The sequence below is a fragment of the Peromyscus eremicus genome, chromosome 7, assembly GCF_949786415.1.
Source record: "Peromyscus eremicus chromosome 7, PerEre_H2_v1, whole genome shotgun sequence".
In the NCBI taxonomy this organism is placed as follows: domain Eukaryota; kingdom Metazoa; phylum Chordata; class Mammalia; order Rodentia; family Cricetidae; genus Peromyscus; species Peromyscus eremicus.
The window spans coordinates 28150190-28167437 of record NC_081422.1 but is presented as its reverse complement, the minus strand read 5'-3'; the positions used below and the strand labels follow the sequence as shown (position 1 = coordinate 28167437).

At 47.3% G+C, this 17248-nt stretch overlaps 1 protein-coding gene across 1 annotated transcript in view; it reads left to right on the top strand.

Annotated features, from left to right (window-relative positions):
• Fli1 (Fli-1 proto-oncogene, ETS transcription factor) overlaps nt 1–17248 on the top strand; it is a 121272-nt gene that overhangs the window by 60522 nt on the left and 43502 nt on the right. Inside the window, exons 2-3 of the mRNA XM_059267579.1 lie at nt 5550–5761; nt 16847–17001. Coding sequence (XP_059123562.1) covers nt 5550–5761; nt 16847–17001 — 367 coding nt within the window. The remainder of the gene's footprint in view (nt 1–5549; nt 5762–16846; nt 17002–17248) is intronic.

Below are 17248 nucleotides of genomic sequence, written 5' to 3'. Positions count from 1 at the left end.
TAATAGAGGAATCCTGGGAAGGAAATGGTTGGTTCCACCTGAAAGTGTCAGAGAATGCTTCTCCAACTGGGGACACAATGCCCAGTACTGAAGGATGCATTGAGGGCTAACACAGGTTTCAGACACACTGTGGCCAAAGAAAAACAGAAGGGATTTTGAGGTTATATTTGGAGTATAGAAAATATCACCTATTTCCTGGAATAGGTGGCAGCATCTCCAAGACCTGGCTCCAAGGTCTGCATTCTTTGGGGAGGAATTCTGCCTGGCATTCTGGAGCCAGTTGTCCAACTGAATTAGGATTTCCAGAGAAGCAGGACCAATAGGAGACATGGACTGATGGGTAGATCACAGATAGACTTATTGGGAGAATGATCTCACATGGTCATGGAGGCTTGGCACTTTCAAAATGCCCCATCTGCAAGCTGGAGAACCAGGGGAGTGAGTGCTGTGGCTGATTCTAGAAGCCCAGGTGCAGCTATTGCAAGCCCTGCGTCCCAAGGCCACATTCAGGGCTCTGATGTCAAAGGTCAGAAAAAGGATGGTTATCCAAGACTTTAAAAAAAAAAGGCACCAAGCAAATTGGCCTCTCTCCTTGAGCTATCAGCCTCTTGAGAAAACACACAGGAGAGAAGGAGGCATTGCTCAGGCTCCATCTGCCTACTCTCATCTCCACTGCAGACATTCTCTGGCCATCTCTTGGTACCAGCTTTAAATCTAAGTGTGTAAGCATTTACTATGTTCCAAGAACATTGAAGAAACAATTAGGCAGTTTATTCAGATTATGTCATTTTGTTTTTGTTTACAACAAACCAGATTAGAGCTTGTTGACACCCCCAAGATAACAGGTGAGAAAACAAGGTTCCTACAGTATAAAGACATGCCACCGAGAACTCAAGGAACAGCAGTGGCGCTTGGATTGGTATTTAGACCTTCTCTGACTCCAAAGACTGAAGTTACAAAAGTCACTTTCAAAGGTCCAGTTGTCTAATTGGACAAACAAAGGTTCTCACCAAGGAACCAGGGAGTGGTGGTGCTTATGTGCCCAAGCAGAAGGCCTGGGTTGAAATCCCACATCATCCTCAGAAGCAACTTCACTTCTCTGAATATCAATTTTATCACCTGAAAAAAAAATGAGGTTAAAATAGATACAGTTCTCATTATATTGCTGAGAGGGCTGAATTAGGTGTTTAATGTAAACGTAATTTTGCAATTAGTAAGAGCTTTTCTTATTGTCTTCTGTTTCTATTTATTTTTATAATTTAAGACTAGGTTTATTAGAAGTCATATGGGAACTTACTTTATCCATACTAGGTAAGGAAGGCAGTCTTCATCAGAGCATATGTATCAGTCATTGATAGCACACATCTGCTGGCTCTCTGAACCAAGGGATTGTGGGAAGGGAGTTTCTCTGGGCAAAAGCAGGCTATCTGCTACTCCACTGCTTTAGCTCAGAGCTCAGCCCACTACCTCAAGTAGCTCCTCTGAAAGAACTCTAGGGAAAGGGGACACCACAAGGTTCCAATGTTCTAGAGCACTTAGCAGCTTAGAGCAAGGAGCAGATGCCACCTTCTGGGTCTATAGCTCTGGAGCTGAGGTACCAGCCCATCCTGACTATAGAATGCAAAACTGCATCTAAGGAACCAACTCCTGAGCCTATCCGGGGCTTCCTTCTAGTGACCACTATTGGGGTGATAAGAAATCTTAGAGCTCAGCATCACACAGGGTAGAGAGCTCATTTTTAAGTAACATGAACCCAACAAGTCTTTCCAAGAAAATATTCTTTTCTGAATGTAATCATCATTGTCCCAAGTCCATAGGAGAAGCAAACTCATTAGAAACCAAGAATGGTGGTGAACTCCCCCCAAAATGGTGGTGAACTCCTCCACTGATGCTCTTCTTATATCTAGTCTACTTCACCGAAGACAGGGGTTCCCAGCACCTCACCACAGCGTGATGCTTATTCCTATAAAGAGTTTGAAGTACACGTAAGAGTTTTGAGTTTAAACATTAAAAGCTTTAAAGTTCAACTAAATATCTTTCTAGAGCACACAGTAAGTAGCATCATCTGCTGATGAGGCAGGGCTACAAGGGAGAGTGGAAATGCCCTGGCACCATGCTCTTACCTGCTTGCTGCAGCTGCACCTTGGTACCTGCTCCCACATCTCATTACCCATGGTGACTCCTGTCAGTCTCCAGTGGTAACACAAAGGTCTGCCACCGTCACCCAGCACCAATTCCTTTCTTTGCACTCTCCCTGTCTCCCGTCTCCATCACTGATGCCCATTATCCCCAAAGCAGTTTGGAGAGGGCTCCTCGCTGTTACTGTCCCTCATGGAAGTGGCGGGGCACTGAGGGCATGGTCTCTGGCTTGAGTGACAAAGGGATGCTGTTTCCTTGCAGACACGGCAAGAATGTCCTACACAACTGTAATTTTTCATGTGGGCCCTGAATCAGCTTGTTTGGCAATTCATCTCCCCAAATATTTTACTGTATTGCTGTTGGCAACTTTCAGATTTCCAGATTCAGTCCAAAAGCCAGACAGGAAACAAACCTTTTTCCTTTATTCTCTCTCTTTCTAACCTCATTCATCTACAGAGTCTGTTCTCCACGCTGCTATGGGGAGAAAACGTTTTGCCTGTCAATGACTGTAAATAGAACCAATCCTCCAATTGTGTGTGTGCACATGTACATGTGGAGTGTCTGTGTGTCTGTGTGTGTCTGTATTTCTGTGTGTCTGTGTGTGTTTTGGTGTATGAGCTCAGAAACTCAGGACATCTTCAGGAAGGTTTGCATTGAGTACAAAAGGCCCCAGTGAAAGCCGTTGGAACTCCAGAGGCTGTAGTGAGAAATCACAAACAGTAGGGCAGGTAGGACAAGGCTGAGTTCTTGAAAAGTAAGAGACTGAGCACAGATTTTTCCATGGTAGAAATACTGTGAGTTCTTGGAGGAAGAATGTCTGGGGACAAGCCGTATTCACAGTCTTTGCGAGGAACTGGATCTGGCCTGAGAATCAGCGCTGGGGACGAGGAGGGGAGAGGATAAAAGCACTGTGAGGGGAGACAGATCTGTGCACATGTACCTGGCTGAGTACAAGGGTCAGAAGTATGGGGCGTTTGGGGGCGAATCAGGGCACTTATTCTCTTCCTGTGACATTGCCTCTGGACTAAAGTCACCTTTGATTGGAGCTGTATTTTAAAGGAAAGTTTTATTCTAAAATGAATTCAAACTGGTTCCATGCCTTTCTGCTGTTGCACCCTGCCTCCTGATGTGGGGATGTGTGTCTTCTTCCTGCACACCTCACTTCCTTAAGAAGTGTCTGAAAGTCCCTCCTACCAAGCCTTTGCTCCCCCATTGGTTCCCTGGTGCAACCTCTTTGCTGTGTGTCCTGGTTGCACACAGCAATCCTGCCTTTTCCTGGTTTTATAGCAATAATGACAGGGACCGTCTGCTCTTCACCTCAGCATCCCCATGTCAGCTTCTGCCTCCAAGATCTCCAGGATTCTGCTGGAACTCCCAAGACTAAGTAGTGATTGACCAGGAGTGTAGACTGCTCTCCACAGCAGACACCTGCTTAGATGGCATCTCTTCCTACAACAGAGCTGGGGTGTAGTCTGCATTTTTGTTGTCAAAAGGAGACTGAGGCATCTTGGGTGACACCCAAGTCATGTCAAAGATCCATGCTCAGCCCTCTGAAAGGCCATAACCGCATTTTTTCAACTTGGAGCTATACACTAGGTGCCTAGGTAGAAGTTTAAATTTGTTTGGGACACGGAGCCAGAGCAGATTCTTAACTGAAATGAAGAGAGGATCTAATAACCAAAATACAAATGGTCTCCAGAGCCACAGCCTTCACCTGAACATTACAGAGGGGCGGCAGGTGGAACACAAGAGTCCTAGCATACATTAGGTCTGAACAAAGGACAACCAGACACACCAAGGGCATTTGTCTTAGAGAACACCTTCCAGGCAGAGATATGAATTATGTGGGGAAAGTGGGCAAATGTGAAGACTTAAAAAGGTCTCATCATCTATTATTCTGTTCTTAAGTAAAGGGAGGGTTGCCATAGCAACACACGGCAAGCTGAGTGGCTTGAACAACATAAATGTGTTTGCCCACAGTTCTGAAAACTGGAAATTCAAGGTCAGAATGGCAGCAGGGCTGGCTTCCTCTGAGGCTTCTCGCTCTGCTTTGCAGATGATCATCTTCCCTACATCCCTTGTGTGGTCAGTCCTCGGCACACAGCCTTCCCTGGCGTCTTCGTGTGTCCAAATTTCTTATAATGAGAGAATCTATTGGGTTTAGAACCCACCTTCACATTCTCTTTTCGACTTTATCATATCCTTAAAGGCCTTATGCCCAAGTAGAATTATAATCTAAGGGGGTTGGTTAGGGCTTTGACATGTGAACTTGAGAGGGAGAAGAATTTAGCATGGAACAAGAATCCAACAGAACCTTTATCTGAATACTAATGGTCATCATTGCTAGCATCTCTGAAGTATTGCTCTGTGCTTGATGTTGCTATAACTATTTCCCATATATTATTCTATCTTTCTTTCACAACTGGGTTGCATGTAATAGAACGTGTAGATATGAGGTAATTATAGATGGCTACCATTTCTTCTGGAACATGATCAGCTTTTGTTTGTGCCTTACGTGGCTCTGGTGAAGGTTGTACTCCAGACAATGGCCTTGCATCCCTGTGGCTAAATGTGATTTGCAGTAATGGGGGGATCATATCCCCATGCTTTGATCAGCACACAGTCTCTGAGAAGAGTAAGGTTGCCTCAACCCACTACCAAAAGCCTCACCTGAATCAGGAGATGGGACAGTGTGAACTGGAAGAGCACACTCTCTTACGGAGATTTCATACTGGCTGCCTCCTCTATATATCTGAGCTTCCTCCTAAATTATTGGGCTGAACCATCAACACTAAGATCCTGCAGGACATACTCACACCTGATAGTCAGCCCTCAGCATACCACTGTGTTCCTTCAGGAAAAAAGCTATTCTCGCTTATCTATGAGGACATTGAAATTGACCTAGCTGAAGTTCTATGTTCCCTGATTCCTTTGTGTGGTACAGATCTAGACAACCTCTCTTGTGACTCTCCATGGCCTCATTCATGGGGAAAAACGCTCAATTTCATCTCCACTAGCAGCTTGACTACCCCACACAGCTAGTAAAATGTGCTGCTGTCTGTGTTTGGAATCAGAACCAATACTTGGGCCAAATGTTCCACCACTGTGTTCAGCCTCCCCATCTCCACTTTCCTTTAGGAGACTCCTAGTCTGCACACTCAGCAAGTGCACCTATTTCTAGGGTTCTTCCATTGCACTGCTCAGATGCCTGTCTTCCCAGGGTCACCTAGAATGAATTCCTTAAATTTACACAAGGGTAAGCCTGCCCCTGACACTGTGAATCGATTAAACACGGACAATTGCAACTTCATGACTGGGCAGCCCCATATCACTGTGACATCTTAAAGTAGGGGTGCCATTAGCCTGAGTGACAAGTGTCACTGAACTTTGTCTCTTCTCCATGCTTGCAGGAGGCTCTGTCGGTGGTGAGTGACGACCAGTCCCTCTTTGATTCTGCGTACGGAGCGGCAGCCCATCTCCCCAAGGCAGACATGACTGCTTCGGGGAGTCCTGATTACGGGCAGCCCCACAAAATCAACCCCCTGCCACCACAGCAGGAGTGGATCAACCAGCCAGTGAGGGTCAACGTCAAGCGGGAGTATGACCACATGAATGGATCGAGGTAAGCCTGCCGGAGCTGATCTGTATGAGGCAGGGGAAGCCCAAACACAATTCTTCCCAGGGCTACCCTGGCAGACAGATCTGCACAAAATAGCAGATGGCACTCTGGGCTGACCTGGGAGTGCATGTCAGTCTCTAGTCCGTTGTGGCAAGTGAGGTCTACAGAACTGAAGGCTGTGGGTGGAATAGGATGAGGAAGCCCACCTGGCTCTCAGGGTCCAGGCGTAGCCCACAGAAGCCAAGTCCCCAAGACCCCATTGCAGATACTCAGGAATGCGTGTTTGGAGTCAGGCTCTGGCCCAGGTCCAGCCCCTCTGGGGAAATAACTGAGCAGGAAAGGTGCCCTTCCTGTGCCACTGAGGATGTTTAACCTCCCTGGGTGGGACTCACCAGAGCAAAGATGACCCAACCACTCTTCAAGTAAAAGTGGAGATGTGATGAGAAAGACGGACGGTGTGCAGGAAGCGAGCCTCGTATGTGGGAAGTGTGTGGGAGGGGCCTTAGGAAAGGTGTCTAGGCCAGGCACAGCCTCACGTATGGAACTGAGGAGGAGAATCTGGGGACAGAGAGAACACTATAGTGAGAAGCCCAAAACCAGGCACATGGAATTGGGGCAGCCCAGGCCTCAGGGCCTGCCTCCACATTTTGGCTAAATTATCTAAATCCATCTGAGTACCAGCTTCATCTCGTCTAAACCAGAGCCAGAACACCTACTTTTTAGCAGGTTCAGTGAGTGTGCTGCCATAGGGCAAGGACCCAGGACAGTGTCTGTGACTCCAAAGTTCCCAACGGTGTCAGTGACCACTACACACAGAGACCCAAAAGGGAACACTTTAGCCTTGTTCATTACCTGATAATTCTCAATAGATTCCCAGGTAATCCACTCAGCCTGAAGCAAAAGGATGTGAAAATTTAAAAAAAAAAAAAAAGACAAGACCTTGATTGATAGGGTAAGAAAGAAGCCTTTTCCATAGGCTGAGGCTGACCTTCAGCACTGACAGGACACTGAACGGCATCAGAGCCATGAGTCAAGGCTGATGAGGTGACAATCATTGTCCACAAGGCCTGGGGACAGGAGAGGCAGAAAGAATAAGGAGCTACTAAAATAGCCCAGATTAGAAATCAAAGTTCTGGAGTAGGGTGACAGCAATGATTATGGAAATCCAAGAGAGAAGCATAAAGGGCATTATCAAAGGGGCAATGACAAGAGCTTAGGCTTAATTAAAATCGAAGCAAAACAGGTAAGAGAAAAGAACTGGGGGCTGATGAATCCAAACGTTTGAAAAGTGGATGTAGTCAGTAGCCACAGGCAGGCGGGGAGAGACAGTGCCTTGGGGAGGGATGTCACTGTGTCCTTTAGGATCCTCTGTGAACGAGTGGTACAACCTCGAGATTAAAATGTCTCCTGGGTTTTGGAAACCAAAGCCGATAGGATTTGGGGCTGGAATTGGGGCTTAGGTATCATCTCCAGGAGGCTTAACTGTGAAAGTGAGTCATGGAGAAGACTAGTTCTGGGAGGGAGGAAGGAGGGGCAGGGCGGGCGGGGCTGCCGGGAGGGAGCTTCTCCTCGGAGCTGTCTCTGAGTTACCCTCCAGAACCCTCAATCCTGCCACACTTCCACCCCATTAACTAAAACCAGGAAGTGGAACCTTGGCCACCCGTCCAGGGTCTAGAGCTAAGGAAGCTCAGAGGATCTGAGCCTTGAGCCCCTCCACAGCAGTTCTCAATGGATTCCCAGGTAATCCACTCAGCCTGAAGCAAAAGGATGTGAAAATTAAAAAAAAAAAAGACAAGACCTTGATTGATAGGGTAAGAAAGGAGCCTATTCCATAGGCTGAGGCTGACCTTCAGCACTGACAGGACACTGAACAGCATCAGAGCCATGAGTCAAGGCTGATGAGGTGACAATCATTGTCCGCAAGGCCTGGGGACAGGAGAGGCAGAAAGAGTAAGAAGCTACTAAAATAGCCCAGATTAGAAATCAAAGTTCTGGGGTAGGGTGACAGCAATGATTATGGAAATCCAAGAGAGAAGCCAGGACAGAGGCTGAGCTCTGCCTTGTGGATTTGAAGCATGGGTGGGTGCTAAGGAAACTGCATCTCTAAGCTCATCTCAGGATGATGATCACTCCATGATTCCTGTAAGTCCAGTCTCAGTAGAGTTTATCAAATACCTTTATCCACAGTCTCTATCACTTGCTCTCTGCCACTCTCCTAGGTAGCCAATATTCTAACCTTGTTATTACGCAGAAAGGAAGCCAAGAGAGGCCACACTGGCACCAGCTGAGGCTTTCTGGTTCCTCAGGCATCTTCCTGCACCCCCTCTTTGCCTGTGAGTCGTGGTTCTACACCATGATCTCATTCTGCCAGCACACTCCGGTGATGAAGCCAGTTCAGAAATGTCTCCCAAATTGCCTAGATCACAGGGCGCTCCTGCTCCTTATTGAAAACCCAGATCCCCGTGTTGGAAAGTCTATGGTCTTGTTGCAACCTGAATCAGGCTACCAGTGCCTGCCAAGCCCATAGTGTCTCTCCCAGCTGCTGCAGAAGCACCCCATGCTTTCCCCTTACCTTCCCAAGGTCTGTTCTCCCGACAGGCAACAGTGAGGGTCAGCCTTTCACAAGGAGAATCTTCTTGCTCAAAACCCTTTAGCATCTTATAACAGAACCTAAAGTCCTTAGCTGAGTCCCACTGCCCATGCCATATTCTCCCTGGCTCCCTTCCTCCTTCCTCTACTCCATCAGGCAAGACTCAAGCTGCTCCTGGACACCCTAGCACATCACTACCTCAGCTTATCTTCCCCAAGTTCCTTTTTTCTAGAACATTTCTACTCCATTTATTCATGTGGTTCTCTCAGGTCTTTGCCCATTTATCACCTCTTCAAAGTCTTTCCCTGACAACCCCCCAATCTAAAACAGAATAGAGTTCTTATCTCGGCCCTCACTAGCATGTGGGTGGAGCTTCTGCTCACTGAGCAGAGCTCCTGTAGTTTTTAAGGAAAAAGCTAAGTGGGGCACAGGAAAGCAGAGCAAGGTCAAGTTGCTTCTTCAAGGTCATATCATGTAGGTGTTGAGTCTCCCTTACCTGAAACATTTGGCATGTGTTTCAGGTTTCAGATTCTTGCAGATTTTGAAATGCTTTTATACACAGTGAGATAGCTTGGGGACAGGGCCAGTACCTAAGCATGATATTCACTGTTTTGTACGTACACATGCTCACCACCCAACAGTATTTGCATTTGGACTGTCGCCTCTCAGTGAGATCAGGTAGGGAAATTTCTGCTTGTGGCCTCGTGTTGGTACCCGAATATTTCAGATTTTAGAGCATTTGAGAAACAGATATACTTATGGAAGATTCCCCACTGTTACCAATGCCCAGGCCAGGACAGAGGCTGAGCTCTGCCTTGTGGATTTGAAGCATGGGTGTGTGCTAAGGAAACTGCATCCCTAAGCTCACTGTCCCCTTCCCTGATTCCTGGGGACTCCTGGATCATCCAGGATAGTGTTCCAAATCTAAGAAAATCCTGCAAGAAAACAGACTTTCTGGACCCACTTTCTAGGTCATACCTAGCTTTGATCACACAGACCCTAGCTAGAGGAAGCCTGTGTAAGTCGGGGACTTTTTAAAGTAATGGGACTTTTTACTTCTGTAAACTGGAGGAATAGTTACCTGCCTTTGCTTGTAACATCAGCTGGTTCACTTGCTCTGGCTCAGCAGGTGACAGTGTAGGTTCAGAACAGCTAAAATAGTCTCACCTGTTCTGCAGAAGCAAAGGTCTAATAAACTCCAGAGCCAGCCACGTAGGTAAAGCCATGACCTGTTCCTAATCGATATCCTTAAAGCACTCACAAGAAAGACAGTAAAAAGCCAGGAACAAGGACTTTCAGGAAGACGCTTTTATTTAAGATGAAGCCATGTCTAGCCTTCACTTATTACTACTTAACTATGCAAAAGAAATGGCGTGTAAAAAACACCAGTCATGGTGGCCTGCACCTGTAATCCCAGTTGCTGAGGATATGCAGGTGGATTTCTAAGGATCACTGGAGAGACAGCCTGGCCTACTGGGAAAGTTGCAGATCCTAGATCACAGAAAGGTAAATGGCTCCTGAGGAATGACACCCAAAGTTGTCCTTTGGTCTCCAGAGGCATACACAGTAGCACATTAACACATGCATGTACAAATGCACACAACACACACACACACACACACACACACACACACACACAGTGCAAGAAATGAGATGAATCCATAGATGACAGCTCATTTAAATTACCCATCCTGAACACTGCACTTCCCTTATTTTCTGAGTAACACCATTAACAGTACTTGGTTAGTTGCGTGTTTTTAAAACATTTATAGCTTCATATGTATATGCAGTGTATTGTGATTATATTTACCCCCATCATCCTCTATTATCCCATTTGCTTTCCCTCTGAATTCCTTCCTCTTGCCAACTGGTCCCCCAGGAAGAAAATAACACTCCCATCTGCAGCAACAAACAGTCAGCATCTCCTCCAGAAGGGGCGGTGTCTCATGGGCACCTCCTCTATCAGTGAATGGATGCTGAAGGCTCTGTCTTTCACCAGTATCCATTGCTGATGTGTGTTTGTGATTTTAATAGCTATGTTGTATCTGTGTGTGAGCATTTTACGGCACTCCTCCCCATCCCTCGGCTCTTCATCCCTTCTTCTCAGTGTTCTGTATGCTTGAGGGTGGGATATGCGACTTAGATGTCCCACTGAAAGCTGAGAGCTCAGCAGTAACTTATTCTCAGCATTTGATGAGGTATGAGTCTCTGCACTAATTGTCACTCCCTATAAAAAGCTTTTCTGTTCTAGATTGAGAATAACACTAGTCTATGGAAACAAACATAAATATTTAAGTTTGACAACATGTCCATGTAGGGAAGCAACAGTCTTATGTTCTTATTGGGTTCGTGATCCTACCAGCCACAGGCTTTTGACCAGGTTTATGGTACCAGAAGGGATGCAGTAGGCTTCCAATCATAGAGTGGCTGGCTACCCACCATACAGTCATGCCACGCTTGTATCAGTGGGTATATAGTGCCTGACAGGTCAGTATTTTATAGCAAGCATGACTTACAGCAGAAGGAGAGCACTGATTCATGTTCTCCCCCAAGAGCCTGCGTAGAGTCTTCTAGCACCACAAATACCAGCCAGTAGGGAAGAAATTCCCAATTCAGTTCTGGCTCTATTTCTTTGTGTCCTGTGAGCAACACATGTGGCATGTTTAGCATTAGGGTCATACCTTCTATTTCTGGTGTGTACCAAGAACTTGTATACAATTTGATAATTTTCAGAAAGTTCGCTTATCATAATACAAATGGCAGGAGAAGGCCAGTGAGATTGTTTAGTGGGTAAAAGTACCTGCCACCATGCCTGAAGACCTGAGTTCTACCCTGCAGAACATACATGGCAGAATAAAAGACCCAACTCCTTCAAGTTGTCCTCTGATTTCCATACTCATGCCGTGGCACATATATGTCCACACACGTGTGTGTATACATGCACGGGCACACAAAGTAAGTTTTTAAATGTAGAGGAGGATGTAGAAATTCTTCTAAATTTCAAGCAAGGAAACAAAGCAGGGCAGACAACTTGGGGGTTCTTGGCTTGTGGGCTAGGCTTGTGTCCCCCCCCCCCCCCCGGTGCTCTCATGCAGTAGCCACTAACTAGCCCCGTGCTGCTGAGAGCTGGCACTGTGACTAAACTGTGACTGAGATGTGCTGTGACGTAATTACACACAAAGGATTTCAAAGTCTCAGTGTGATAAAATGCAGAGCATCTAGGTGACTGTTGATTCCTCTGAAACAAACATCTGTGGCTATATTAATATAACAATGTGTTTACTCTATTATTCCAATTCATTTCATCTTCTTAGATTCATTTATTTATTTATGTGCGTGGGTGTTTGCATTTGTATATGTGTACCATGTGCATGCCTGGTGCCTGAGGAGGTCAGAAGAGGGCATCATATCCCCTGGAACTGGAGTTACTGATAGATGGTTGTGAGTCACCACGTGGTCCTCTGCAAGAACAAGGACTATTAACTGCTGAGCCATCTCTCCAGCCTCTCACTTCTTTTCTTTTCTTTTAATTTTAAAAACTCAGCTACCTGTAAGGTGAAAATGATCCATGTGGATCAAACATGCAACTCACAATCTACTTGGATTGACCTGTGCTGGGGCAGATGTTTTGCCCAGTGACTCACAGGGCATCCCTACCGTGTTCTTTGAGAAGTGTGAATTTCTTGGTTACTTCTTCATGCTTATTGGAAGCTCCGTAGATGTATGTGTCTTTGGGAGGAAGGGGGTACTCAGTGTCTCTCAAACTGCAATACCCTCTTGCCTTTCATCATAGCTGCAAGCCGTCTGGACCAGGGTCAAACAGTCACGCAGAGGGGCTGAGATGTGAGGCATCAGAGATCGTCTGGGTTGCCTGAGTTGTGGGAGGCTTACCCTGTCTCCCTTCCCATCTTCCTGTTGTGGTTGAATCTGGTTCTCTGGTTGCCCTCCAAACAGCCCGGCCCATAGGTTCTGTGTTGGATATAAACTTCAGAAACTTGATCCAAGCTGTGGTCTGCAAATAACTCTCAGCTGTATCCCGTCTCAACCATGGGAATTGGAGAAAACAGTGCCTGAAGGAAACACTATCAGTTTGAGAGGGAGAAAACCTAACAATTAGTTTTAGGTACCCGGCATTCAGGATCTGAACTCAGCATCGCTTGCTCTGAGATACCCTGGACTGGCCAGCATCATCAGGAAGCACTGAACACCCCGAGAATCCTGTTCCACACCCCAAAACCGGAGCCTCCTTCACTCTTTCACTGGCGCCTCCCTGACACCTTCCTACGTTTCTAAATTCTAAACCTTGCACGGGGAGATAGGTAGGACCCACACACCACCTGTGTGCAGTGTTTCCTTTGTTTCTTCTCTTGAAATTACACTTCCTTACCAAAAGCAATGAAGCACCTCCACACATAGATCTCACAGAAACCCTAAAGGCAGCCCAGATTCCTCAGGTGTGTATTGTGTACGCTACATGAAAGACACAGGGAGAGACTCTAATGCAACCATGTGGCCAGGGAGCCCTGCAGGCTTTGTGGGCATTGGGTGCCCCTTGACTGTCAGCGGATCTGTGATCTGACGATACACCATGTGTCCAGGAGCTCTGAGTGAAATGGGAAGTCCATCATCCCTTCCCTCCTCTGAGGATTTCACACCTTGTTTTATACTGCTTAAGAGGCTGAAGGCGCTTTTGTGAACCACAGGCAGTCTTTTTAAAGCAGTGTTCAAGAAACACACAGGAATAGAAGCTTCTGCCTCGGATGGTTATGTCGTACTGCTGTGGCCTGCTGTCTGTGGCTTTCCCCAGGCCTGAGGTGGAGATGCTCAGAGTTACACTCTCAAGCCATCACCTCCTCCCTGCTCTATTGTGGCAGCCTCGAGCCCTCTTGTCACCTGCCCCAGTACAGTCAGCTGCCTGTGGGCCCCAACCCCTTGCTTGCTCTAAGTACAGGTCTCAATACAAATTAGCAGCAGCCGTATGGGCAAAATGAATGGCCAAACCTCTTCCCCCTCCGGGGCTCCCCGCCTCCCCTCTCTCTTGTTTTCCTCAAGCCCTCTCCACAGGCGCCAGCTGCCTCATTAAAGAGCAGCCTTTATGCTAGGCTTCACCTGGACAGGCAGTGGTCACCAAGCCCATGGCTGTGCCGTCCTGCTGAGGCACAGAGGATGGAGGCGAATCTGGCAGGCAAGTGCGCCAGCCCGCGAGGTATGGTTTCCTTCTTTCTCACCCTGAACCAGAGTAGGACGTCCAGCTCTGCAGGGGGGCAAAGGTCTTGGGTGGGTGTCAGGCCTTTTTTCTAAGAAAGGCCTTTTGCAGGCCCTGATGGCGACTCTCTGGGACCAAGAAAGGGGCCTGTTTCCAAAGAAGGCCAGGGAGGGGCAGCCAGGCAGGTAACAGGCCTCTAGGGTACAGCCAGAAGAAGGCTGGAGGAGGGGTGACAGCTAGGATTTCTGTGAGCTAACAAATGGAGTGCCACTCACCCATCAGCTAGACGCTGCTGCAGTAGAACCCAGGGGAGGCCTGCTCTTCTGCACCTGCTTCCTGTCCGTGCCCAGGGCACCCGCGTCATTGGTCACTATCAGGCAAGCTTTGTTTTGTGTCTCATCTTTTTTTACTCTGCAGCGTGGGGACAACCTTGTCACCCATGCACCACTGTGCACAGCTTCAAACCATAAGGGCCACTAATTTGGACACTTCTGAGGTTCTAACCTCTGCCTGGCAAGAAGCCAGTTTTAAATGCAGAAATCCCAAGGCTCGACTCCTATGAAAAAGAACGTTTTGAAATTCTTCTCCCCCATCATCCTAAGATTGTTAAAGGGAGGCCTTGAAATAGGCATCTCTTCTGCTACCACTGAATCTGACTGTCTGGCTCTGGGCGCCCTGCATAGAAAGTGTGTGTGTGTGTGTGTGTGTGTGTGTGTGTGTGTGTGTGTGTGTGCTGTCCACCATCCCCAGCCCAACCCTCACCAGCCCATAAAAACCCCACTTAACCAATTAAGTTGGTTACAGGCCAACTTAATTCTCCAAGCTTCTCTGGCATTTGGATGGTTTTTCATCTGACAAGAATCTGGGGAAGACAACAAGATTGTGGTGGTGTGAGCTCCTGCGTGTGTGTGTGTGTGTGTGTGTGTGTGTGTGTGTGTGTGTGTGTGTGTTAGCATATACCTGCATATCTGTGATGAAGGGTGTTCATTTATCATAACCATATGTGTGTGATAGCCTATGAGTGTGTGCATGTGTATATTATATATATAATAGAGTGTATACATGTGTTTTATATGATAGAATATGTAAGGCTGTATGAATGTGTGTATGGAGTGCATGTGTACACATTTGTATTGTGTGTAGAGGTATATGATAGGCCATGGATATGGGTATTTGTGTGTGTGCATGTACTGTGTGAAGTAGCACGTATGTGTACATGTGTGTGAACATGAATATATGTGGTGAAGTACGTGGATATATACATGTGTGTTAGCATTGTGTATGTGATGTGTGTGGTAAAGTGTGTAGAGTGTAGCGAAATGTTTGTGTGTGTGTACATATGTAGTAAAGTTAGAGTCTGAATATTTTCATTATGTACATGTGTGCTGTGTGGTATGAAATGGATGTGTGAGTGTGTATGCACACACATGCATAGTTTTCCTGGGGGGTGGGGCAGAGTGCTCGGGCCAGCACAGCTTAGACACAGGCACCCGGGTCTGACTGGGGCTGCTTCATCTCAAGCCAAGTCCTTCAACAGCAGAAGCCAAAGGGCCGAGCGCTGGTGAAAAGTCCCGACATGCTACCGCCTCCCCTCCGACTGCCATGGGGACATTAAACCTTCAACAATCTGGGACTCTGACGGCTGGTTCTTGGTTCTCTGCCTGGAAAAACAGTAGGCAAATAGTAAAACCTTAAATTCTAACATGTGTAAGTTATACATCTTATTTTCATTTTCAGCCCATGTTCTTCTCGGTAAGACATCAGGAAAAAATTACCGTCTGACTTCTAATATCTCAGTGGAGCATTTATCTCCCGGCCATGATAAGTGATCTGCAATATTTTTTTCCTTTCAGATTAAGAAACAAATTCATTTAATTTTCTTTATTGAATGTGCTCAGGCCTCCCCACTCTGCCTGACTCTCAGGAGTCCGGGACTGCTCCCCCTCCTTCTGGGCTGGTGACTGCTCTCCTGGTGGTGGGAATGCCTGGCTCCCCAGCACTCCTTCAGGGCTCTCAATCTGATCATGCCCAATGCAGAAGACAGACAGCAGAGTGACTGGAGACAGCAGTTAGGCCAGGGAGCTAGGGAGAGGTTAGCATGCCGAGCTGGCAGGCTATAATCTAGATGTTGTCTGATCTCCTTGGTTTGAAGGCCGGGTTTGGCACTCTCAAGAGAACTGGCCATCTCCCAGGCTGCCCAGATGATGCTTGCTGCCTGGCGTTACCATACCACAGCCCCCACTGCACCTTCTAGGAGTCTGCTCTGGTTCTGCTTCTTGGAAGGACTGAGTAAAAGCTGGGCAAGACGGGATGGCACCTCTCCTGGCATGCTGAGAGTGCCATGATGTTATGCTGATGGTCACTTGGGATGGCTAGAGTATTCTATGTGTACTCAGCTGCCTCAGCTGACCACAGGGGGTGTGTCAGTCAACCTCCTCAGCCCATTGCTCAGTGCCAGATGCTGCAAACATCAGATGCTAACTGGGCTGTGTTGTTTGAGTCCAAGATGGGCGATGTGCTTTCTCCTTTACGCATGACCATATTGTGAACTTCTGTGAGCTTACTGTTCAGGGCTGTTAAAACTACAAGAGTCATTGCAGATCAGGATGGCCGTCCTGGGTGCTATTCCTCTTCCTTGCATCGCCCAGCTCTTCAATATGTGAACTTTAATTGAAAAGCTCAACAATGGGGACCTGAATCCTATATCCACCTTTACTAACTATGCGGTTCTGCCAGTCAGCACATCTTTCCATTCTGGTAACATAAAGGGGAGGTAGTAACTTACCCTTGCTCCACAGATCTGGAAGGGTTATTAGGAAAGTCAGATAAAGCAAACAGTGTATGAAAAAATGCACTAGCATGGTATGTGTGCAATAGAAATAGCTGGACCAGTGAGTGATGATTCTATCTCAAGAAACGTCAATGACAGGCCACATCTCATGCTGTGATCAGACCTATAACAGAGAAAGACACCAAGTGCTATAGGACTGTGGCGAAGGCCTGTCTAAGAAAATGACTAGTGAACATGGAAAGGGTTGGTCCCTGGCAATCTGGTTGAAACTGGACCCTGCAGACAGACTGGGAGTGCTGCAGGCCACTGAAATGCATTCAGCCAGGAGGCACAGTGCTTATGACAGAGTCAGGCTGGGTTCTTCCTGGAGGGTGGCAGTAAGAGCTCATCATCACTGTCTCACTCTCCCGTGGGTGTCTAAGGGACTGGCCAGCCCTGCTGAAGCTCGAGTGAGATGTCCCCACAGTGATGATTTTTTATCTTTGTCTCCTCTCGCTCCAGGGAGTCTCCTGTGGACTGCAGTGTCAGCAAATGCAACAAGCTGGTGGGCGGAGGTGAAACCAACCCCATGAACTATAATAGCTACATGGACGAGAAGAATGGCCCCCCTCCTCCCAACATGACCACCAACGAACGGAGAGTCATTGTGCCTGCAGGTACCTTGGAAACCAGCTACCTGGCCAGTGCCCACATTTTCATTATGGGGGGGGGGGCTGTAGTGGAAGGGTAGGCCTGTCCCTTGGAACATGGAAACCCTACCCAGCTCCCTAGTCTTCAGGGAATGCAAACCAGGGAAAGTTGCACATCCTCCCTGACTCCCTAGCTACCATCCAAGGCAGGATCTCAAATGTAAGCAGAACCCTGGCATGCAGATTCCAGAAGCCCCACTCTCAAGCATAGGAC